Source organism: Malus domestica, chromosome 05, assembly GCF_042453785.1.
Source record: "Malus domestica chromosome 05, GDT2T_hap1".
Taxonomy (NCBI): domain Eukaryota; kingdom Viridiplantae; phylum Streptophyta; class Magnoliopsida; order Rosales; family Rosaceae; genus Malus; species Malus domestica.
In genome coordinates, this window is record NC_091665.1 from 38,597,292 (window position 1) to 38,622,774 (window position 25,483).

A 25,483-nucleotide genomic window follows, 5' to 3' on the forward strand; every position below is an offset into this window, starting at 1 on the left:
CTTGTCATGAACCTAAAGGTAAATTATTGGTGATATAATATATATATATATATATATATATGTAATATCCACACATCATATTTTATTTCTCACAAATATTTTTAATTTTCAACATTCGAATCTGATGAATTGAAGAAAATCAATGGACAGAAATTATAAAATTTGTAAAAAATAAAATAAGATGTGTAGATAACATATTCTTATATATATATATATATATATATATATATATATATATTGTGGAAACCATAAATTTCCCGAGGAAACTTTTACTGGGAGCAGTCGTTGTACTAGCATTACTCTGCTTGCTTACTGTCATGAACTTAAAGGTGAATTATTGTCGCCCCAAGATATGCTCAAGAAAGTACAAGTCAATTTTTACTTACTGGCCGGAGCAGTCAAAATATGGATATACAGAGACTACGTAAGCATATTTAAAAATAAAAATAAACTACAAACAGAGCATGTGACACAGACATACTACAGAGGCAACGGGAAGGGGAAAGGACAGAAAATAAGTGCGTTTTCACTTTATCCAACGCAGACATAGGACGTGAAAGACAGGACATAGGACGTGAAAGACATAGGACGTGAATGGGGAAAGGAAATAAGTGAGTTTTTCACTTTATATGGGGAAAAAGTAACGAGAGCGGTAGATCTAGGATTTTAGCATTAGACAATCCTAATATAAAATTTAAAAAAAAAAATAGATATATATATTATTAAAAAACTAGACAATAAACTACAAACTAACTTTTCATTCATAATTTTTATACAAATAACGTATCAAGCTACAAAGACTAAATGCAGTTTATGTGCTACATACTGTCTTTACTTTTACTTTTATTACTGGTTTAAAACAAAGCAAACAATTCAAGTGGGTTAGGGCTTTCTTCTTTAACCTATTGTGTCCTAGGTTCAAACTTTTTTCTTCTCTTATTGTAAAATAAGTGTAGAATTATCCTCTATAATTAGAAAACAAAGGAAACAAATGTAAATGAAAACACAAAAAAAGGAACCAAAGAGAAGAACACACAGACAACCAAGATGAATTGATCAGCAATGAAAAATTAGACTAGAAAAGGGAAGGAGGATAAGCCTATGAGGGAACGATGTAGAGAAACAAAAGCAAATAATTTCAACAAAAAACAGAAAAGCAAAGATAAATAAACTGATGTGGTATTAGTTTCTATAAGCTAGGGCCCAAAAACTAACAGCCTCGCAAATACTCGGTAAATGAATAGATGAATCTCTATAAGCCAAAGCCCAAAAACAAACGGCCTCGCAAATACTCATTAAATGAATAGATGAAACGACATTGTCCAGTAGAGGGTTAAGAAAAAAAAACAGAGCAATTTTTCTCCTTCTTCTTCCTCAGGCTGCCTACCTTCACACACCCAGACTTGGGTGGTCCTCAGAGATCCTTACAGCCACTTATTCTGACTTCTGGGTGGTTATGGGACCACCTTGGTCCCTTAGTAGATCCGCTCCTGCTTATATGTGTAAAAATACAAGTTGTGATAGGTCAAGGATCTACTATCCCCAAATTTATGTCTCGTTTATGTCTCATTTCTAATATTTCGACACGTGTGTTTATTTTTAACTCTCGATTTAACATTGTCAATGTTAAATAATATTAAATAAGTAATAACTAAAAAGTAAAAAGTAAAACCAATCATCACTCCCAGTACCCATCAACTATTCAACATTCTATCTATACTAAACGTTGGTGGAAAAACACTGTTCATTAACAGTGCTCATCCGGTTTTGCCCCTGATCTAACGCTCACTTTTTTAGCATTTTGAAGATGCTACATGAAATGTCGTTTTTACCCCCTTCCCTTATCTGTTTTTTTTAACCCGCGTGTTGCTCGGCTTTGCCGTTTTACCCTTTTGATTCTAGGTATTTGTTTCCTTTTTCTCTCCTGACTTCCTGCTTCCCTGTGATCCCTGTCGCCATCTCACCTTCGATCCATGTGGCACAAAACATAATAAAAAATTATAAATAAATTAGATGCATGCATAAAATAATTATTAAAATTTATGAGAAGCTCACCTGTCTCTCATTGCTTTGCCTTTAGGTTATTTTATTTTTAGGTTTTGCTGTTTTTTTTGTCTTCCACTCAGATCCTGCAATGGTTTGTGGCAAACAACACATTAAAAAATTATAAAAAAATTAGATACATGGACAAAACAATTATTAAAAATTGAGATATTTATTCGCTTTTTCTGTCCTGACTTCCCCTCGCATGCTTTCCTGCATCCCTGTCATCTCGCCTGTTGGGAGAAGGTGAGAATTAATTGTGTCACGTGCTCTACCTGTGTGCGTCGTTTTTGGTGGGGAAGGTCCTCGAAGGCTCTTCCATTTTCTTCCGTTGCTTTTCCCTTCTCTTCCTCTCTGTTTCTGTGTTTTTCCCTTGGTTTTTTTATAATTTTTTAGTGTTTGATGTGCCACAAACCATGTGGCCTGATTTAACTTCTATTTTTTAAATAATTTGTTTGTCCTGCCATTAATTTTTTAATTATTATGTTTTCTCTCTCTCTCCCATAAATGTTGTTGCTTAGCCTTTGTTTGTTTTAATTTTTGGTTTGACTCTGCTTTTGGTACCTCTAGCTTCCACGTGTTGATCATCGTGGGGGGTTCTGTTCAGAGGCTGATTGTTTTATTTTTTGGCTGGAAGCATCTTCCACTTTCCACTTTTCACTTTCCTCTTCTCTTCTGTCTTTTCCTTTTCTTTTGCTCTCTCTATTTTCCGTTTAGATTTCGATCCGGTCGTCTAAAAAGGTCGTTCGTCTGTTTTTTTTCTGCTCTTTTCCCGAAACCAATCGCACCGTTTTAGGTGCGTTGCTTCATTCGCTTCTTTATTTTCTGTTTGGATAGCAAGAATTTTTTTGAATTGATTAGTGTAAAATTCAAGTCTAGGCATTTTGTACCGAGTGTTTTCTTAATTTTTTCGCACTTTGTGTATGGTTGTTTGATCTGATTTCGATTTTGGTTGCAGGGAACATTGGTCTTTGAATTTTAGGGTTTTATCGTACGAGCTTGCAAGCCATTTTTGGGTGAGGTATATAATTTATGTTTTGTTCTTAAATCTTTTTTTTAACAAAATTTTTAATTTTTTTGGGTCCTGTTTCGTTTCTGGTTCAATTTTTTATTTTTATTTTTTTTATAAAAATGCTAAAAAAGAACAATACAGATGATTAATTTTTACGGTTTCCTTTGTCTGTTTGGGTTTTTAGTGTGGGTGTGTGATTTGGTTGTTTTAATTTTCAGGGACAAGTGTTCATCGTTTATGTGTTTGGATTTTTAGTGTCGGTGTATGATTTGGTTGTTTTTTATTTCAGGAAACGTTGCAAGCCCTTTCTGATTAAGGTATATAATTTATGTTCCTCCTCTTAAAATTTTTGTTGAACAAAATTTAGAATTTATTTCAGTAGTGTTTCGTTTGCGGATCTATTTTCTGTAAAAAAAATTGGTTATAATTAACTTATGGATTAGTGTTTGTGTTTGGATTTTTAGAGTGGGTATATATGATTTGGTTCTTTTTTATTTTCAGGAAGCAGTGGCTATCTTTTTTTGCGCTTTCGTATGTACGGTTCCAGGTGCCTCAGGTATAAAATTTTGAAATTGCTCACCTTAAATACACAATGCGTGCATGTGAAGTTTATCATCGAATAATCAACCTCTTCATTAGTAAATTAACGTTTAAGTTTGTTTTTAATTTAGTTCACAAATGAATCAACCAACTTTTTATGCCCTTTTGATATGAAATTACAAAGCAATGTTAACTATATTTTGTGTATATTTTTTTTTCATTCTTTTGAGATGTATTATTCATTTATATCATAGGTGATGAAGAATTAAACAAATTTAATACCGCTTTGGATGATAAGTTCATGTTGATGACAAGTACTATTGATGATACTAACTGTTCCTCATCTGCTCTAATGTTGCAGGTATATACATTATGCAACTGTTAATATCCATAACCAATGCAGGTTTTTAAGCACTCACACAGGTTTGTATTTCAGTGAAAAAAATCTAGGAAAAACAAAGGGAGGTTGAACCCATCTACATAGTGAATCGAAAGAAAAATTAAACTCAAGAGCTAGAGAATGAAAACTGGTCTGATGAAAAAAAAAAGAAATGAACACATATAAGGTTTGTATCTGTGTTTTTCATTTCATGATGATTATTTCATAGTCAGCGTAAATACAACAATAAACTGAATATAAACTGACTAAACTAAATTTGATATTTTATTTATCTATTTATTTTTATCTGTGTTCAAAATCAATAGTATTATGAAATTTCTGTTTGATAAATTGTTGGTTGTTCCAGCGTTTATTTTAAACTTTCTGTAATGACTGTTTACAAATTTACAAAATTTGTATTTAATTTCAGTGGCTTGAATGGAAGATGCAATTCCAACACCTATCAATCAGTTACAACCGTATAAAAAGGCAGTAAAAATTCAAGTCCTGTGTACAATGTGGAGAGCGAGAATTCCAGAAACGACCGATAAATATATAGGCCTGCGCTGTATACTGGTTGATGAAAAGGTGAGCAGTCATTATTTAATGATCTTAAGTAATAAACATTTAGTATTGCCCATTGAAAATTTGTTAATTGTTTCAATGCATATGATCTAATGGTTCTGCTTTCTGTAAGAAACACTATCTAGGATCTGTTTATCATCTTTAGACATTGCTTGATTTTGTATTGTCAAATGGTATATATTTTCACTCATTGTGTCTGTATAGTATATAGAATATTTTTTTAATAATATTTTTTATACTTTAAAACAATTTTTTTTAAAGTGTTAATTAAAATGGTTAATTGATAGTTACTGTTTGCCTATCCATATTCTTGCTTAGTATTTACCATGCACATGCATATTCATGATATACTAAATATAATGTTCATTCTTATTCACTTATTCGCTTTAACAATATTTTTTTCTTGCATTTTTTCCCATGCTGAATTGCCAACCGACAAGCAATGTAAACTTAAATGAATTTTGTTTCTTCATTGTTAATCTACTGATGCTAGGAATAATTTGAGCTTTTACACTCTTTTGAACATTTTTCATATTTGACTTACACCTTTCAGCAACTGTCTGTTCTGTCTTTCTCCCTCCGTGTAATTTTAGTCAAATTGAACTACTTTTTTTTTAACTTGAGATTTAACTGAAGTGCTAAGAACTTAGTTAAATGAAAGTTTACTTTGGTTTGATGACATTTAGGTGTTCAGTGTTGAGTGCATGATTATTAGGTCTACAATCATTGGATACATGATCTTTTATATGTTTTAACCATAATATGTTATAATTTTCAATGTTGTAGCAACGCAGGAGTCTGACTTCCCGCAGCAACGCGCGGGTCACATTTTCTAGTCAACACTAATCCTTGGCCTGGAGAACCCTTCATCTTCTGAAGCCTCATTTTCTCTCTCCTCAATTTTTTGTCTGTTCAATTTCCCAGCCCATTAAACAACAATTTTTTCTAGATTAACATATGCATTCAATAAATTAATAAATGATAAAAGTGCATGTCTGAGTTAATTTCGTCACTTTCTTGTTTTCGAGAAAAAATTTCAGATTCCCGGCACGCCACATTGTATATGTACCAAGCTAATAAAAACAAAACACGTGGCTTTCTTGTTTTGAAGTTTAATTGCTTCCTAAATATTCCGAAACGGTGGGCTCATAAATATTAAAAAAGAAAAAAAATAAAACACACAACCACTCTCTTGTGTAATTAAATTTTATTATTAAAAAATCTGAAGCAATGGGCGATAAAAAAAAGTCTCCGTCAAATGTTAGCTTCTGTTGCCGTCTCTGGTTCTTGTCCTTCGCTCCAATGGCGTTCTACACCATCCAAAATCCTAAGGAGACATCAATGAAGCACTGCGGTTTAGGAACAATTGTTAACGGTTTAGTTTAAGATTGAAACCTAATTAATTCTTAAATCCACCAAGTTTTAGCCAAGAACATCCCAAATTCAAATCAAGAATTTTTGTGTGGATCTGAATGATGCTTTTATATAAGCACAAGGCACAAGAAAACAACATAGACATAGACAAGAAAGGGAGATGAAAGAAAATCGGTGAAATTGAAATCAGAGTGAAAATGTAATCGGAGAAATTAAAGAGGAAAACTCATATTCTTGAACAATCAGTACCAGACTGTCATGAATCTACCTCTTCAATCCATAGCCTTTCATGAATTGTACGAATGCAAATACAATGTCCTTGTGAATTTTCTCAACATTTGAAATTCTGAACTGCGGTGCGGTGATTTCGCCATCAACTAGTCCATTAAAAAATTATAATGCTCTATAAAGCTTCTTCATGCACAAATTAAAATGACACATAAATTGAAATTCCAAATATTGTTAATTTTTTTTGCAGTTATGTGTGCAAAGTAATTTTTTTTTTATATTGGGGTTTTTTTTATTAACAACATCCTACATATTGTTAAATTCGTGTGACATAAAAAATTATTATTAAATAACTCATGTACCTTAATATGAAATAATTATTTATTTATATGAAAATTTTCCTTTGCTTGTTGTTACAGGGTTATCTAATTAAACCCTAAAATTCTAAAACCCCTAATTGATAGAAACATCCAAATTGATAGAATCCTAAACCCTAAAACAACAACAACAATGGCAATAACCAAGTTTTGTCTCATTAAATGGGGTCTGTTATATAAATTCTAAAACGTCATTGCACTTGATTTTACGTTATTGCCCTGGTCCTCCCGATTTTCGTAACCACACGTACATTCGTTTTTCTAAATAAAAAAAAATATAAATAAATCCATTATCATAGACACAAAATTTTCTCCAAATAATAAGCTTGGCACTGCTTTCTTTTAGTTTTGTCCACTAAAAAAAATTGAACCCGTTATCTTCCCGTTATAACTTTGGAAAAAGAAGAGGGTCATTTTGGTTATGATCCCTAATCAGCTTAATTGTTCGAATGAAACCTTTGTTTGTTTAAATATTTTGTTTGAGGTCCTTAGCATCATTTAAGCGATTTAACTCATGCATTTATGCATTTAATGTCCCGCACATTATGAAATTTAAACAAATTCAAATAATATATTTAAAATATAATAAATGCTTAAAAATCAATAATAGAGTAATCTTATTCTTCACAAAATTATAGCAAAAAAATAATGACCCACAAAATTATTAACACATTTTAAAAAATAAATACTGAAATGTTTTAAAACATAAAATAATACATATAATTAGCATGGGTACATTTAGCATAATTAAAAATGGGTACAAAGAAATTAAAAAATATGGGTACAAATACAAATAAAAGTTCATAAAATATGGGCACAAAAAGAAATTAATATATGGGTACAAATTAAAACTGAAAAGAAAATTGGTACAAATTAAAAAAAGGTTGCAAATTAGAAAAGTGCACAAACTAAAAAGGAAATTTTGCACAAGTACCACCTGAACTTGAAAGCATTTGCGCAAATACCACCTAAACTTTTAATTTTGCATTTTTACCACTTGAATTTTATCAATTGTTGGAATCTACCACCGACCTTTACTTTCCATCCATTTTGCTATTAAAACATATCACTTGTGGGGGCATTTTTGTCAATTAACTTTCTAAATTTCCTCACATCACTTTATATGGAGGGTTGTTGGTGTAGCAGGACACGAAGGGTTTCATGGAGAGAAAGAAAAACAACTATGTTTGATGAAGCACAATTTTTGGTATTTAGTATATGCCTAATTTCCCATAACTTATTTGTTATAGTTGATGAAGCACAAGTTTACTATGGGTGATTTATATTGTTTTTAAACTTTATAGAATTACAAAATCATGAATCTATCGTTATGATGAAAAAAACTAGTTTTACATGCACGAAAAGCAATGGACAGTCATCATTTCCCCACCACACCAATTATTTTACCCCCTCTAAGAAGAGCAACAACAAGGATTTTGGTTCACGAGTTGTCTCCTAATCTAACTGTTGGAGGCTTGACATTGTTCATTAGTTGGCTTGCCATCCTGGGGAAAAAATGTTTTAGGACTAAGCAATCATAACTATAGTATACTCAACTAATTTATGCAAAAATCTAGTAATTTTTTACAAAATTGGGGATTTGACTTATGTGTCCACTTTTGGCGCCATATTGACTTGGACATCTTTATTTAGGAGTTATTTTATTCTAACGAGCCATGTGAAGTTAATTGATGAAAATACCCCCACAAGGGAAATGCTTTAACAGTAAAATGGATGGCAAGTAACGGTAGGTGGTAGATTCCAACAACTAAAAGAGTTCAGGTGGTATTGGTGCACATGCTTTTAAGTTTAGGTGGTACTTGCGCAAAGTTCCCAACTAAAAATGAAAATATATGATAGAAAATTTTGCCATAAATATAAATATACCATATGTAACATTTCTAACAATATATGAATATATTTAGAAATAAAAAATATTTTATTATTGAAATAATTAATGACGTTTATTAAAACCTAGGGACCTTTATCAAAAATTGAAAAGTAATAAGGTTTTAATCAATGGAGTAACAAAAAGAGGGATGAGAACCTAATCTCTCTAAAAAAAAACATCACCCATATGTTCCGTTGTTCTTTTTCGGTCAAAGTTTTGAGAGATTATTGGTTCTAAATGAGTAACAGAAGGGATGCAAATTTTGGACTTGTGCTCTCCTAGTAGCATAAACCAACAATCAAATACCATGTAGTCCACCTCATATCATTAGCATTTACATGATTAATGAGAGTCTTGAAAGATGGAGGCGTGGGGAGAAGGAATAATGAGGGAAGACATGTTGGATGTATGTATAAAATGTGAAATATTCGAAGATAGTATAGGAAAGTATTTGATATGTATTAAGAAGAATATTGATTCAAAAAGTAAATGCAAAGTATATTCAACATAATGTGAAATGTGAATTAAACATACTCCTAAATAATTACTTCCCCACCATCAGAAACATTATTAACATTTTCAATTTTGCTCCCTTTCGATTTCGGCTTCAGAATGCGACCATATATATATGTTGGAGGTGCATGCTTCAAATGTTCAAGGGACGGCCAAAATACCCGCGAGTATGGTTAATCACGGTTATTTGTTAGTATATACTTGAGGATTACGGTTATGAGTAACTATTTCAACTTGAGGATTACGGTTATTTGCCAAGTTTCCCGTTAAATAATAAATACACGATTATGGTGTAATGAAATCTCCAGTAGTTCGGTCTAGCAAACCCTTTGCATCTCAATATAGGGTCAACAGGCGAGAGGTTGAGGGATTGCTCTTGCAAAGCTAAGACAATCCGGAGAGAATCACTTTCGAGAATAAGGTCTCTTGTTAGAAGCTTAATGCTCTACAATGACTTCTCTATACATTGTTCTAGGCAGAAAACATTTTTTCATGTACAATATAATATTGTGTATAGAATTTATAAAACAACATATTAGGTTAAGTATAGCATGTATGGATGAAATTGCTATGACCAAAGCTAGTTGACATGGTAGAGATTTTTTTCTCTTTTAACACATGAACTACTTCATACATCATAAGAACTCAGACCGAGTTACCAATGGGTAAAATAACAATCCGAAGTGAACATTTCATCCAGTTATAATTAATGAAAGCCGCAACCAAGGGTTTCCTTAAGGGAACGGATCATACACAGAACACTAGGAAGAGAACTTTATCACGAGGGCCCACAAAGATTTTCACACATGGTCCAACATCTCTAGAGGCTATAGCAGACTACGACATTTACCCAACTCTTTGCTCATGACAAGTAAGAAAAGTCAAAAGCATTACAAATATAATTAATTATCAAATTGTTTCTTTAAGACAGGTTAATTACACTAACATTCCTTGAGATTTATCGTTTTTTCATAAAATCCCATCAAGTTTGAAACATTACACTCACACTCTTTGATATTTTAATTCATTTTCACATCCACCCCTTAAGGATAAAATTACCCTTGTAGTTAATTAGTTTGTTTATAAATAAATTGAAAAAAAAATCAAAATAAACAAATTATATTAAAACATCAAAAAAAAAAAAATGAAACTCTAGATGCATGTCTTATATCATTGTATCCCTTCATCCCTGCCAATTTCTTAGCCAGCACCCTAAATGAACATATTATCGTATCTCTTCTTCCCTTCCAATTGCTTAGCCAGCACACCCCCACATCCCCCGCGCCCCCCCCCTTCCCTCCCTCCCTCCCTCCCTCCCTCCCTCCCTCAAAGCATTAAAACTTTGAAAACGAGGGATGCAGTGAACATCCTAAGTTAGAGAAATATTTTCCTTTGTTGATTCATACTGTTCACAGGCTCCACCCAAAGACAAAGGGGCATATTTACAAGGTCTTTTTTACTAAAGGATTCAATAACATGCATAGCCATTGATTCTCTTGCTGTAAGAACTTTCAGCTGATCATAACGAAGAAGCTTATCTAGAAAATCAATAGCCTCTAGAGAAGTTAGATGCCGATTTCCCACATTGATAAATCTTACAAGAGGATTTCTTTGGGTTTTTTTCTTTCTAATGTTTCAATGTAATTTTTGATTTATTTATCTATAAATTTATTTTTAATAATTAACTACAAGGGTAACATCATCCTTAAGGGGTGGATGTGAAAGTGAATTAAAACGTGAAGGAGTGTTGGTGTAATGTTTCAAACCTGAGGGGGTTTTGTGGAAAAAGGATAAACCTCAAGGGGTGTTAGTGTAATTAACCCTCTTTAAGACTATTCTGATTGAACATCAATTCAAAAAGGTAAGGAATCCTAATCACATCTAATCAAGAATATTTCTAAGATAATCTCAAGATAATATTTAATAATTAATATGTTTGGTATTATTCTTTCCTCATTCATAATAAGAAGGACTCATCTTGACCAATGGAGTGTTGCCATGTGTAAGATAAAACACATATGGACGATCACCTCTCTATTAATAATATATCTCCACCAACTTCTTGTACACCTAAGCCCTACTTCCTTTGTTTTCAAATAAACTAACTTAGGCATTAGAGATTCATTAGGCGAACCCACGCCCCCCATCTTATGGGTCCATGAAGCTCCGGCCTTGTTCCAAGGTGTTATTTTGTTTCGTAAGTACAATTTCGTTAAGACTGAAGACAAAGGAAAATTGCTACCAAAGTACAAATATATTGAAATACTGAACTCACACTAGTATAACAATAATGTTACAGAAATCAAACCCAAAATGCCTAAGTAATATATATGTATCACACTCACCTAAATCACTATGAAAAGCCTAACACCTTAATTAAAAGCAAATTTATATTTAATACCAAGTTTTCAAGCCTCCATTTAATTTAAAAGTTCTTTTGAAAAATGGCCTGCTGGGTTTCACGCAGATCTGGCCCACTTTCCTTGGGCTCCACCAATTGGTGTCCGGGCTAAAAGCCATGGATAATTGGGGAACATTTGATGATACCCAAAGTTTTTCCCCGCCCAAAATATTGCGTTTGAGAAGGAGATCGTTGCGTTAAAAGCACTTTTTGGTTATTGACCTTTCCATTGTAGTATTTTATTTATTTCTTTTCTTTCTAGGTTAGGGAAAATCTTATTATTTCAGATTACATATCTTTACCGTATTTTTTCATATCATATTTGTATTATTTCTTTAATAAGGATAAAGTTCATTGATATATGTAGTTTTATTTTTGTTAAAGAAATAGTTAAATATAGTATAAAAACTATGATAAAGGAATATTTTTTAAGAAAATTTTATTTGAACCCAACTTTTTTAGCTCTACCCCCAACTAACAAATTTTTTCCACCAAACTTTCAAATTTTTTCTTAAATAAATAAGAATCGAAAAATTAAGTATTGAAATATTTTATCTCTACACCCAATAACTACACCGCCATTTTTTTCCGGTGTACCCAATTCAAGCACCACAACCATTGTTGTTTTTATTTTCTCTTTCTTTGGACCTAACTAATAATTGGAAAATAATGGGAGTCGGGTGGTGGGGATCTTTTTCCTTGGCTTTCCCACTTTTCATGAGAATAATAGCATTAATTTCCATTTCGTAAATCAATATATGAAGAAAAAGGTGCTTATGCATACAGTGCAGAGGGGATCGCTAAACCATATGGTTTCTTAGTCCAAGGTGCTTACGGTGATTGAAAGAAAGAAAGAATAACTTTTGCAGTTTAAGTTTGCTTTAAGCCTCACCTTGGGACTCCTTGACCATCTGTTATCCACTCTTAATTTGTTGATTTAAGTGTTGTTGGAGTTTAAGTTGGGTTCGTCAGAATCAATGGAGGCGTGTTGTGGTGGTGGTGGGGTTTATTGGGTGTAGAGATCCAAATTAGACTTCAATGTTGTTTATTTTTAGGATTAATCTCAGTTTACTACTTTGAAGTTTCTTGGTTTTTAACATTTGGTACATGAAGTTTTTTTTTTGTCCTAGTATGGTATCCAAAGTCATAATTATATGACACTTTCATACATCCGTTAAGTTTTCTGTCAGATATTCCATTAATTGATAACATGGTGCCCACGTAGACAATGATTGGGCGCCATGTATCAACATGGGCCCACATGAATATTAAAAAATTAAAAAAAATTAAAGGGAAAATCTCAGTTTACTACCCTTAAGTTTCGTGGTTTTCAACATTTGGCCCATGAAGTTTTTTTCGTCCCAGAGTCATACCTAAAATGTTAATTTTGGGTTAGTCTGGCTGTTAAGTCTTTTGTTAATGTGGTGCCCATGTGGACAATGACTGGATGACACGTGAAAATTAAAAATTCAAAAAAATAATTATTTAAAGAAAAGTTCAAAAAAAAAACCCAAATCTGCATCATCATGCCTAGAATCCCCACCCTCCCACCCCCCATCACCTACCCTTTTTCCCACCCCCAAGTCGCTGTCAGGCCCCAACACTCTTTCTCTCGCACTACCCTTTATCCCCAACCATCTCATTCTTTTTTGACACTCTCCCTCACTCGAAGAAAACCCTGATGGATGTGGTATTTGGTTCATGTTTGGCTACGAGGATAGGGAGGTCCTGATGCTCTTCCTAGGTTTAAATGGGGCGTGATCATCGCTGATTAGAAAAGAGTGAGATCTAGTGTCTGTGGGCTCAGTGTTGTCGATGGGCATAATAGTCATGCGAGCACGACGACGTTGTTTCTGGGTCCTCCTGCAACTGGCGTCGTTTTCAGGTCTTTCTGCAGCTTAGCGGGGAGGTTCTCGCCTAAGATGGAGGCGCATTAGGGAGGGAAGTAGTTACAAGTGATGGGGGATTGGGGAAGGGGTGGGTGATGAGGGTGGGAGGGTGGGCACGAGTGAGGATTCTGGGGGAAGATAAAGGGGATTTGGGTTTTTTTTTGGTAGTTGTGAGCCCTTGAAACTTTGTTGGTAATGAAGTGGGTTATGAGATCACAGTAACTGAAAAATTGCCGAATGATGGGGTTATAATGTCATCTGCGAAGGAAGATGGGCAAGCACAAACTATCTTGAGTTCGACTTCTCAGGAAGATCTTGAGACAATCAAGCAAGAGCAAGCTGCCACAAAGGTGCAAAGTGCTTACAGGGGCTATGTGGGGGTGGGATAGTGGGAATTTTGGGAAAGATAAAAGGGATTTGTTCCTTTTTTTTATTTACTTTCTTTAATTTTTAATTTCCACGTGGATCCCTTAATGACACGTGACGTCCAATCATTATCCACATATGCACCACGTCATCAGTTAACGGAAAAATTAACAGCCAGACTAACGGATGTATGAGACTGTCCCAAAATTAACACTTTAGGTATGACGAAAAAAAGTTCATATATCAAATGTTGAAAACCACGAAACTTAAGGGTAGTAAACTGAGATTTACCCAAAATTAAAAATTATTTTCCCTGCAAACTCGATCTGTCTCCTACCTTACCCCTATCTACCCTAACCCCTGCTTCCATTCCCCTTCCCTTCTCTCCTCCACACCCACCCATCCGCTTTCTCCCTTCTCTTCTCCTCTGCAGCCACCCATCTGCTCCCCTCCATTTTCTCTCCTCCACCTTCTTCACCTCCACCATTTGCAAAAACCTAACCCCAAAATATGAGGAACCTGAATCTGAAACTGATCTAGAGCAGCTCCGGTTCGCAAGCCACCCAAGGAGAGGGAAGAATCGAAGCACTGAAGCAGATGAGTCACCATGTGTCGGTGCCGCCGCCGCCAAAACCCAGAAGCAAACCATCAACATTCTCTCATTCGAGGTTGCCAATGTTGTGTCCAAGATCGTCCACCTCCACAAGTCCCTCACCGACTTTGAGATCTTGAAGCTCTAAAACGAGATCTTGAAGTTTAGGAAGAAGATTGCAGGAAATGGAGAAGGCGACGACAGCGAGGAGTTCGGAGGAGAGGAACACAAGGTTAGAGACATATGTTGGCGAATTTGGTGGAATTTGAGGGTATTGATGTGGGATTGATATTCTTGGTGGAATTAGAGGTGGATTTTGGTTTGGTCCTTGAAAGAAGACGGATTTTAGTTTTCTCATTTTGTTTGATTTTTAATTTTTAATTTTTTAATATTTATGTGAGCCCATATTGACACATGACGTCCAGTCATTGTCCACGTGAATGCCACGTCATCATTTAACGGAGTTTCTGACATAAAATTTAACGGATATGTGAAAGTATCCCATAATTATAACTTTCGGTACTAGACCGGGACGAAAAATATTTCTTGTACCAAATGTTGAAAATCAAGAGACTTTAAGGTAGTAAACTAAGATTAACTCTTATTTTTATTTGTTTAAGAACAAATTTGGAAGTTGCCACTTAGTAAAACGGTTTAGTGGTATTCCTCTTTACTTATAAGTGAGAGGTCTTAGATTCGATTATTGCCAAAGACAAATTTGAACCACATTAGTGTTCATCCCTTCCTCTTAGTGTAAATAATATCGTCTTTTCAAAGAACAAATTCGGAAGTTTAATGGAGAGAAAATATTAATTGGGTGTAGAGCTAACAACTTTGGTCCAAATAAAATTTCTCTGTTCTTTATTAACAAATTAACGAATGTGGACGATTTGTATGACCTACCGCATACAAATATGCACAGTTACAAGAAGAAGGTACAAGGTCATAAACCTAGGTACCTAAATGCTTGTGAGAAAAGTAATTGAAAAATGAGTTTTCTTTTGTTTCTTGCTTGTAAATTTCTTTTATGCCCAAACAAGAGCTAGATATTTTTGTACCACCAGAAAAAAAGCCAAAGGGACAACAGGTTTAAAATTTTAAAATCGTTACTTAAAATACGTTTAAAATAACATTTTCTATCGAAACAAATTTTTTTTTTCCTAAAAAAAAAAGCTTTTTTTTAATAAAAAGATAAAAAAAATAAAAATGAAATTGTATTGAGATTATCAATTATTTTGTAACAATTTAGATTACTCAATAATACGAAAAATAAACGGACAAAAAAATACTAGCACTTAAACCTTCTTTGGTAGGAAATGACGAATGCTGATAATAGGAAAGTGCAGATATCAGTACCTTTTTATGTTTTGGCAACATAACTAATATTTGGCAGAAAATCTAAACAAAGCCATAAGATTGGTTGGTTGGAGTTGCAGAGATACCAACTCCGAATGAATGAATGAGATATTAACCCGCTAGGGTTTGGATCCCTTGGTGCCCAAGGAAAAGTAAATATAACAAAGCTAACAAGCTAGCCAGAACTTCCAATCCAGTCCAAAACAAAACAAAACCAAACCGAAAAAGGTTGAGAGAGAGAGAGATGCAGAGAGCAGTAGTGCAAGTGAAAAGCATCTCGGCTTTGAAAGTGTGCCGAAACCATGCCGGAAAAATCACACAACTCGCAGAAAAAGTGATTACTCCTTTTCCTCCCACAACTCCTTCACAACAATTGCGAAGCCCCTGCGTTGATCTCTACTTCTGCAGTCCCGTGGAGGGATCATACTTTGACTGCCGGTCGATTTCCGAATACCAGCAAACGTTGGTGCAGAAACTATTGCCGCAGGCCTGGTCCCACGATCCCCTAACTACCCTCAAGCTCATTTTGCACCTCCCAGGCGAAGCCTTCTACGCGGCCGCTGTTTGGCTCCACCACAACCACCCCAAGACCCTTGCCTGCAACCTCCTGCCTATTGCAGACGACGGGGGAATTGCCAGCGTCCTCGAAATTCTGTCCCGGCTAGACGTAGGCCACTCAGTTGATGACTACCCTTGGACTTGGACGAGGATGCTGTACAACATCAGCCGCCAGCAGAATTTCTGTGCTAATCCCTTTGTGTTCCGTAGTAGTCGGGCAGAGACAACCAAGGAGAAAGCCAGCGCCTTGTTGAAGAGAAGGAAGACCATCGCCATGGCTAACAAGGTCGCTGAGAGGTATGATCGCGATCCGCATTATCGGTTCTTGCACGACCGGGTTTCGGACCTTATTGCCGAGTGCTTGAAGTATGATATTCAGGAACTGAACAAGCTTAAGCACAAGCAGCAGCAGCAGCAGCAGGGCGAGGAGGGGCTGGAGATGTTGGAGTTGAAGATAACGAGTGCCGCTTCATATTGCCCTTCCAGACCCAACTCCTCCAAGGCCCCACGCCCCACGGGTCTGCTGTATGAAAGCATTGCGAGAAAATTTCCGCTGGGGATGCGGCTGAGAAAGGAGGTTTTGGTGCCGTTGAGACAAGCCATGGCGTCAAGGAAGTCAGTCCAAGATGATGCCAACCCGTGGGGTTATGATTATCATCCGTTCCCTCGCACTGAGTGTCCCATTTTCAAGTATATGCTGGAGCTGAACGAAGCCATTGCCGCCAAGTCCAAGTCTGTGCCCGAGTTGATTGAGACCGGTGCTCTGCTTCCACACCAGATCCTAAGATATGCTAGGAAATTCGAGCAAGCCGCCGAGCTTCTGTGGGAGAGAATGGTGGAGGACTTGCACCAGAAGCAGGGGAAGCTCAACAACTGCTTGGTTGTGTGTAATGTGGACACATCCTCCTGGTTCTGCAGCGAGGCTGGGCCTCTGGGGCTGTTGGTGTCCCAACTGAATAGCCAGAATCCATGGAAAGGAAAGGTGGTGAGTTACACTCGAAACCCTCAGATGCATTTGATACCACCGGGCAAAGATCTTAGGTCCAAGTGCAAATTTATGGGGAGTTGGGAGGAGAAGGACTGGGGTGACAAGGACTGGGAGAAGGAGGTTGATGCGGTGAAGAAGGTGTTTGATTTGATTCTGGAAGTCGCCGTGAAAGAGAATGTGAAGCCAGAGCAGATGATCAACAAGGTGTTTGTGTTTAAAGAGAAATACGGACATAAAGACCTTACTTGGAGTGGAATTAGGAACTCAATATTTTGTGATTACAAAGAAATACAAAGGAGGTTTGAGGCCAAGGGGTATACAGTGCCACACTTGATGATTTGGAGTACGAACGATGGCATCAGTCCATTGGAGCCGCCTGAGTGTAGCGTAGAACAAGGGGTGACGTTGTTGCGTGGCTTCTCCGACAACCTGGTCAAGTCCTTCTTGGACAATGACGGGGAAATTGGTCCAGAAGAGATCATGGAAGCAGCCATCTCCGGCGAAAACTATCAAACTCTGGCCGTAGTCGACTGAGTGGGTAAACCCTAATTATCTATCCATTTAAGCCATTGTACTAATTAGTTTGGTTGCTGATATGATCGAGGGAGTTTCTTAGTTTATGGAACGTCCAGATTCCAAACAAGTAGTTATAACTTTGGTTGTGGAACTGATTGGTCTGTTTGTACTGGTAGTGATTCATTATGTGGGGTGAGATTTGCTATTGCAACTACGTTACACGATGTCACTCTGTAGGCTTAATTTGTATTCTGCTCGACAAACTAAGCGGAATCAAATGTTTCTGTGTACAATGGTACGGAAGAATAAAAACAATGACCGCCAACGCACTGTAGTAAGCGGAATCGGAGGCAGGCTGTCATCTCCCACACCCAACGTACACTCCAGAGTTCAGACGCCCTTCTATAAAAATCAGCAACTTCATTCCAGTTCCCCAACTCCTTTGGAAGAGCAGCAACAGACCCCATACGCTTTGCAGCATCCCAGCTTCTGATTTGGTTGTAAAGGATATAGAAAGAAAGCAGTTATCGAGATCATCAAACAATATCCTATGGCACCCAAACAATAGACTTTACTAGTAAAAAATAACAATGATACGAAGAGATCCATTCTTGTCCTTTCGAAGTTTCTTACAATGCTTCCTTCGCTTTCCCACAACCCTTGGCAATCCTTAACCCAGTAGCTACAACAGAAAACAAAGTTTAATTCAAAATCCTCATCAACCATTGAAATGATTTGGCGTGTTGGGCATGTTGGATAGTCAACTCACCTAACCCAACTTTCACAATTCTGATTTGGGTTGAGTTTGGATTCATGCGGGTTTGGTTGGACTCGGGTTTTAATTGGGTTTAGCCTTACTCTTTTATGGATTTGGCTTCGTCCAGTTTTATCGAGATCAATCTTATAATACCTTATATTTTTCAAATTTTGAACCAAACATCAATATTTAAAATTCTATTTACTCATCGTCATCTAGAGAAAAATTAAAGCATACAACTTCCACAAATATATCAAACAACCACCTTTATTCTTCATTTACGTTTCATATACTTTGGGAGATATGTGAATTTACTGACTTTTTGAATCTTGACCAGGTTATTTGTTGGAAGCAGACGATGGAGAGAAATTTAAGAATATTAAAGCCAAAATTCTTATATTGTAATTCATATAAACAAGAAAAATCAACATAGAAAAGTTTCAAAGAAACCCTGAAATAAGTAAAATCCAGAGAGAAAATCGACATTATTTATACTGTTAATTAAGAGAACACCATTTGTAATGACATTTTATTTTTAATTATGCCCTTCTTTAGTAAATGAGAAATGCTAAGGAGAGTCTAAAAGTAAGACTCTCTGTAGACTATCCACCACCTCACATTTTTGCACAATTATTTATAATATTGGTACGAAAATTGTGCTAAAAACATAAGGTGACAAAGAGTCCGAAAATTTTCACTTTTGAAATAGTCTCCTTAGTATTTCTCTTGATAAATAACAATTTAACCATTAAGAGTATTTATATCAAATTACTAAATTTCAAATGCTCAAGAAACGCATCTTATGTGAAAATTGCTAGTATCAATAAAAACAAGCCTCTTGCCACTTGCGCGTGATAATTGACACACCCAGATCCGGAATGTCCACTAGGACTCCGAATTGAGCTGTGCTGGCCGCCACCTTAACAGGGACATGCCACGAATCCTCGTCGATAAGGAACTTTGCTACTAGAACCTGGAGGGGCGCAAAACAAAGTTGAGTGGGTCAGTAAAACAAAGTTTCCAAAACATTTCATTTAACAACATATCTAACCCCTCGCTGTAAAACCTGTATACTTTCCCAGAAAATAACATAATAGTATATAAACATATATATATATATATATATATATATATCATCAATCACAATCCTTCAACGCTTTTCATAAAGAATATGCCATACCATGCCATTGCCAAAATATAATATGAATGCATCAATATAAATCAGGTGAAATAATAAATCAACCGGAGACCCTACAATGGTCCTGTACGGCTGATTCTATAGCTCAATATTCCATACAGCCGGAGTCACCAACTGTGACCTGTACGGCCCTGCCGGAGTCACAAACTGTGACCTGTACGGCACTACACTGCACATAAGTCGGAACTACCTATAGTAGTCTGTACGACTAAGATGGTGAAATAATACGCTCTAGTGTTACGGTGGTGGAGCGCGCCCGGGAAGTGGTCCGCCCTGGGCCGGGATGTGACAATAATTGACTCTTTTAAATTTTATTTAATTTTATTAGATTTTTAATTGTTTATAAAAAAAAACTTAGTTTACAATATTATTGATCTAAATTACATATTAATAAAATTCTATTTGTTAAGGGTGAAAAGACAATTTAAACTTCTACCACAAAATAGAATATGAGAGTAATGTAATTTTGCACAAACCAAATTTTACATTTTTTTTAAGTCTCACCCACATATAGTCATAACATACCTCTAATTAAAAAAATAAAAATAAAGATCAAAACATCTTTCCCCTCTCCTTCTGATTTAAAAATAAAATAGATGTGTAGACATATGCTAGTAATAAATTCAGAAAAGAGGTGGCTAACTTCTTTACATGGGGTGAAGTTGTTCTTTTGAATTTTTATTTGAAAATTATTTTACTATTTTGCACTAATTTAGTTAAATTTTCTTTTATTTTTATTTTTTAAAAGTTAGCTTTATCAATGTTTCACCAAATTTACCTTCCCTTATTTACCAATCATTCATCATTTATTCTCTCCATCTGTACATTGAAATTCCAACAGGATCCTCTCTGGATCTATTTGGTGAGGATCTTAGGGATCTGTAAATCATGTCAATTTATCATACATTGTGTGGTTCGTTTTTGTCAGGTGCTGTTTGTATTTAATTTTAAATAAAAATATTTAAAATGATTTATGACTACACAATGTATGATGAACGGATATAATTCATGATCTTGGAATCTTCACTAAAAGAATCTGGTGAGGATCCGAATTCATTGAAATTGGAAGAGGATCATCTCCTGAGCTCAGGATGAGATCCTCCTGACCACGAAATCCGACCGTTCAAATTAATTCAACGATTGCAATTATTATAACTTTTAGAAGACACCCTATTTGGAGCTGTTAGATTAAATTTGAACGGCCTGTATTTCGTGGTCAGAAGAATCCCCATCTTGAGAGAAGACCCTCCTCCATTGAAATTAAGATTATATATAGAGATGAAGATAAGTGGAGCCAGGTAGGCAGTTGCAAGGAACTCATGAAAACCGGGTAACAGCAAAATGGGAAATTTGGAAAAGTAACCATATTTTATACCCTATATATAATTATAGCCACTATTTTAGTTTTATGATAATTCTAACCAAAATTTGATGTAAAAGTACTAATGTACCCTTAATATTAGGGTTTCTCACAACAAAAACTCCTTTAAACTCTCTTGCAACCTTTTGGTTTCTCACCTTAAACCAGATGAGCACCCTTTGCCAATTTTTCATAATATACCCTTAATTTAACAACAATATGTGAATATCTATATCTACTCTATATCTATATACATACATACATACATACATACATACATACATATATATATATAGATTAAAAAAGATTGTAGGAAATGGAGGGGTTCGAGAGTAAGGGGCACCGGGTAGTATTCAAGAGGCTACATCTTTTATGCTTCAAGATCTCAATTAATTGTTGTTTTTTCATGGTTAAGAGTAATGGGGATTTTTTTTGACATTAAGGATATATTAGTACTTTTACATCAAATTTTGGTTATAATTATCAAAAAACTAAAATAGAGGCTATAATTCTATATGGGGTCTAAAATATGGTTACTTTTCCAAAAATCCCCAGCAAAATACAGCCTAAAAAGGCAATCAAACTACGCTGTAAAACTAGAGGAAAAATCCAACAAAAAAAAAAAAAAAAGAGGAAGAAAAAAGCTTTACACTCAGAGTTCAACCATCAACCATGGCGGGTTCCGATCCAAACAAGTTGCTCGCCAAAGCCGATAAACTGTAAGTGCTTCTTCAATATCTAGTAATTTAATCATAAGTATGCATAATTTTGCGTTTGGTTTGTGCATTTTGATTCAATTGAACGAGCCAAAGTTGTCTGTTTGTTATTGTGATTTCGATTAGTTATGGGTAGTAATATAATTCTGATTTTCTGGGTCAGTTGGAAATTGGATGAAGTTGCATAAATTTGGAATCTTTCAGTAATCTGCTAATTTTTCAGTAATTTACAGTGGACAACCGACATTTTGATTTCGTTTGAGCTTTAGTTTGTTTGTTGATGGGGGAAGAGCAAAAGAGGGCAAGCTCTGTCTTTTTATTGTTTGTATAGTAACTTCGATTGTTCAAGCATGCTAGTTTCCCCGTCTTCTGAATTACTGAACGCCTTTAATTTTCGATTGTAGAACAAGACTCAGTCTTACAAGGTGGAGTGCGGATTGGAAAAGCGCTACTCTTTTGTACGAACAAGCTGGTATGTAGTATGTTATGTGCAATTGTAAGCATTCGTTACAATGGTTGATAGGGATTTATACTTAAACTGTTTTTGTTGTAGCAAATGGTTTTAGGATTGCCAAGGATTACGAGAAAGCAAAGGAAGCGTTGGAAAAAGCTTCGAAAGGACAAGAATTGATCTCCTCGTATCCTTGTTATCTTCTACTTTTCTGGTCCGTTCTTTCAGTGTCTTTTGACTTTGTTTGTGATCTCTATAGTTTCTCTCTTGCTATATCCTTTACAACCAAATCAGACCCTGGGATGCTGCAAAGCATATGGAGTCTGCTGCTGCTCTAGCGAAGGAGTTAGGAAAATGGAATGAAGTTGCTGACTTCTATAAAAGGGCGTCTGAATTGTACGCTGAGTGTGGGAGACCACAGCCGGCCTCAGATGCTCTTGCGAAAGGGGCCCGGTAAGGATATGCTTCACTCTCTTGCTTTTTGCAGCTATGAATCATAATGCCTTTGGAGGCTCATGTGAAATGATAAACCTTATTACAGTGCTCTGGAAGATTCTATGCCTGATGAAGCTATTCAACTTTACACTGATGCTTGTGCTATTCTTGAAGAAGATGGCAAGGAGCAAATGGCCTTTGATCTATATCGTGATGCAACTAGTGTTTACATAAAAAGTGAGAAGTAAGTTCTCAAATAACATACCATTTGTCTTTTGAATTATTGTAATTTATCATTTTAGTTGATTTGGAGGATGAAGTAAACTTTGGTCGTTATCATTTTTCTGGATGTATTAATAATCAAGGCATTTAAATGTTATATGTTATACCTTATCGCGCAATTAAAGTTAAGGCCTTGGTAAACTTGAGTTTTCAGGTTTTAAATTCTTAGAAAAGGGTAGTGCTTTGAGGTTGCAAAAGTTCTAAAATTGAGGGTTTTCTTTTTCAGGAAATCAGTGTAATCTGTATGCAGCTTTTTTGTATGTGTTTGATCATGTTCTTGAGATCTTGAATTTAGTGTTTCCACTGTTTACAGGTATACAGATGCCGCTGCTTTAATGTTGAGATTTGGTGTATCTGCTGATAAGTGCAATGCTACCCATAGCCAGTGCAAGGTTCGAAAGGATTTTTCTGGCACTTTATATATTGTTTTTGTTGCATTTGTATTACCTATCCCACATGGCCCTCGTGTAGTTTCTGTATAACTATGTTACATAGTCTTCTTGTATCCATAATTCGAGAATTCCTTGAGGCCTTCTTACATGTATCCTGACTATTACACTGAAAAGTAATATTTTCTGCACTTTTAGTTTCATGTACCACTACATTTATAACTCAGACAATTACTCATTCTTCTTTGTTTGTCTGATACTCATGCAATGATTATAACCTGTGCTTGTTTCTTTTCTGTGTGCAAAGTTATTATATAGCCCCTGCATATGAACATTAACATATCGTTATCCTTTCTCCCTTTCCGCATTAGTCACTGTTTTTAATTGCTTTCTGTTTTATTATTTTTTTAATTAAAAAAAAAAATTAACTTTTACATTCTTTGTCTAATCAGGCATATCTTGGTGCCATAATTATTTACCTTTATCTTCATGACATCAAGCAAGCAGAACAATGCTACAATGACTGCTCCCAGTAAGTAAAAGTTCCCAGGGAAACTTCTGGTTTCCGCAATATATAGAAGTCCAAGTTTTACTTGTTATTGTGAATATTAGAATGGTAACAAGTAGTTAAACATGTTAGTAACTATGAGTACGAAATATCCAGGTTCAATATGTTTATGAATTATTAAAATTAACTTACCGAGTATAAGGAGGCCCTGGTAAAGCAGCTTTTGATCCTCTTGAGACTTTGTTTTTTCTCCTTAAATCTTAAGGACACGAGGGCAACTTTTTTATAAGTCCAAATTCAGAACATGTATCTCATGAGATATTGGTTTACTGCTTTTGGCTGTGTAGGGTTGACGCTTTTATGAGAAGTGATCAATGCCGTTTTGCTGGTAAACTCCTCTCAGCTTACACAGACGGTAATGTTGAAGAAATAAAAAAACTTGCTCAGTCAGGCACGGTTAATCATCTTGATCACATGGTAATATATACGTTTGTTTGCCTCCTTTGGATATTTGAATTTGTATTAATCCAAATATGATTCATAACTAATGGGGTTGTGGTCAGTTAAATGCCTTCTCTGTGGGGTGACGCTTGGATAACTAATCATGGTTTGCTTTTCTGAATGCAACTGCAACTATTGAATTGAGCTTTGTCTCATGGATTTAGATTGATAACATATTCAAGAACTTATAGAGACAACTCCACCCGGTTTCTTTGCTCTTGTGAAGAGTTGTTAAAACTGACTCGTCTGCTTAGTGCTTACCAAAACATTGCATAAATCTTAAAGTTTTTTGTTGACATTTGTGAAGAAATTTATAAATGTTGATAAGAAGCTGCAAGTACCACCTGGTTTATTCCATCGATGCTCGATTAACAATGAAATATTGGACTGTACAATAATTATCTTGGGTTTTATTCTGCCTTGCATGAATAATAAACTGCAAATATACATGTTTTTGGCTTATATTTGACTAAACTGAAATGGCTGCAGATCATCAGGCTCGCCAGGAAACTGCCGACGGGTGATGTGAGCGCGCTGACGACCCATGCTTCTGAGGATCAAGAAGAACCGCTGGATGAAGATGACCTTACATAACCTCAAAACAGAGATTGTCCTATATTTGATGATGTCTTCATCCTAGTACATTAAATATAAAACGAAAACCGTTTGGCATTTACAGTTACACTGCGATATCTTTGCATTTAGTTGAATGAAAGAGAGCCTGTTTTGTAAACATGTAAAAAACCGAACTTGTAAGTTTTTGGGCTGTTTCATGTTTTTAGTAATTTGGGTATTGATATTTGACACTGCAATCCGCAGACATTGGCATTGGATGATGAATCCTGGATTTCAAATGTGTGTTTTCTCTGTAGACAATGTTCGAAACTACTTTATATAGGAGTGAGATTCGAACTGGGGTGCAAGGGGCAGGTAGATTACCGTAACCATCTGCCCCTTGTTTTCTCCTTCTGAATACTTATGGTCAGTTTTTTATCTTTGCATTTCCCGTTCGAAAATCTTTTGGATGATGAGAAGAGAAATGGAATCCTAGAAGAGCTTCCAACTGATCCAGAGATTGAATGCACATCGAGGAAGAGTTTTTCACATACAACCGTGGATATATTATATATTCCCTTGTATACATGCTCACATGAAGAATGCACATGATGAGGGTTGTAGATACCCGGGGTATATCCCGGTTGCACAGATGAATCTCTTCTGAAACATAGTTAAAATTATGATAAAACGGGGAACGATTTATTGGGATAAGAAAAAAAG

General features: G+C 35.5%; 2 protein-coding genes and 1 long non-coding RNA gene across 5 annotated transcripts; all 3 read left to right on the forward strand.

Annotated features, from left to right (window-relative positions):
• The first annotated feature begins 2,378 nt into the window (after window positions 1-2,378).
• LOC103413897 (uncharacterized) lies at window positions 2,379-5,571 on the forward strand. Of its 3 annotated transcripts, none has more exons than XR_011581575.1 (7): window positions 2,675-2,839; window positions 3,002-3,064; window positions 3,345-3,372; window positions 3,557-3,611; window positions 4,032-4,161; window positions 4,405-4,562; window positions 5,346-5,571. It is a non-coding gene; the product is annotated as an uncharacterized lncRNA (long non-coding RNA). The 3 variants fall into 3 exon arrangements; XR_011581576.1 differs by having other exon boundaries at window positions 2,701-2,839; window positions 3,957-4,161; XR_011581577.1 differs by lacking the exon at window positions 4,032-4,161 and having other exon boundaries at window positions 2,379-2,839.
• Window positions 5,572-15,790: 10,219 nt separating this feature from the next.
• On the forward strand, window positions 15,791-17,626 carry LOC103414047 (uncharacterized). The gene has a single exon (XM_029098196.1). It carries the CDS (start codon window positions 15,791-15,793, stop codon window positions 17,624-17,626), a length of 1,836 nt encoding a protein of 611 aa, XP_028954029.1.
• Window positions 17,627-20,863: 3,237 nt separating this feature from the next.
• On the forward strand, window positions 20,864-25,059 carry LOC103454475 (gamma-soluble NSF attachment protein). The gene is made up of 10 exons (XM_070822698.1): window positions 20,864-20,893; window positions 21,479-21,642; window positions 22,044-22,111; window positions 22,193-22,277; window positions 22,385-22,543; window positions 22,632-22,769; window positions 23,121-23,199; window positions 23,649-23,728; window positions 24,052-24,181; window positions 24,695-25,059. The coding sequence occupies exons 2-10, from the start codon at window positions 21,596-21,598 to the stop codon at window positions 24,797-24,799; spliced, it is 891 nt and encodes a 296-aa protein (XP_070678799.1). The 5' UTR covers window positions 20,864-20,893; window positions 21,479-21,595; the 3' UTR covers window positions 24,800-25,059.
• The last annotated feature ends 424 nt before the right edge of the window (window positions 25,060-25,483 follow it).

What these genes read in the sequence shown, in the direction of transcription:
- LOC103414047 (XM_029098196.1), top strand. Translation starts at nt 15,791, where the DNA reads ATGCAGAGAGCAGTAGTGCAAGTGAAAAGCATCTCGGCTTTGAAAGTG.
- LOC103454475 (XM_070822698.1), top strand. Translation starts at nt 21,596, where the DNA reads ATGGCGGGTTCCGATCCAAACAAGTTGCTCGCCAAAGCCGATAAACT. An exon ending in GGACAAGAATTGATCTCCTC is followed by an intron (nt 22,278 to 22,384) that starts GTATCCTTGTTA and finishes CAACCAAATCAG; the next exon opens with ACCCTGGGATGCTGCAAAGC. An exon ending in TGCTACAATGACTGCTCCCA is followed by an intron (nt 23,729 to 24,051) that starts GTAAGTAAAAGT and finishes TTGGCTGTGTAG; the next exon opens with GGTTGACGCTTTTATGAGAA.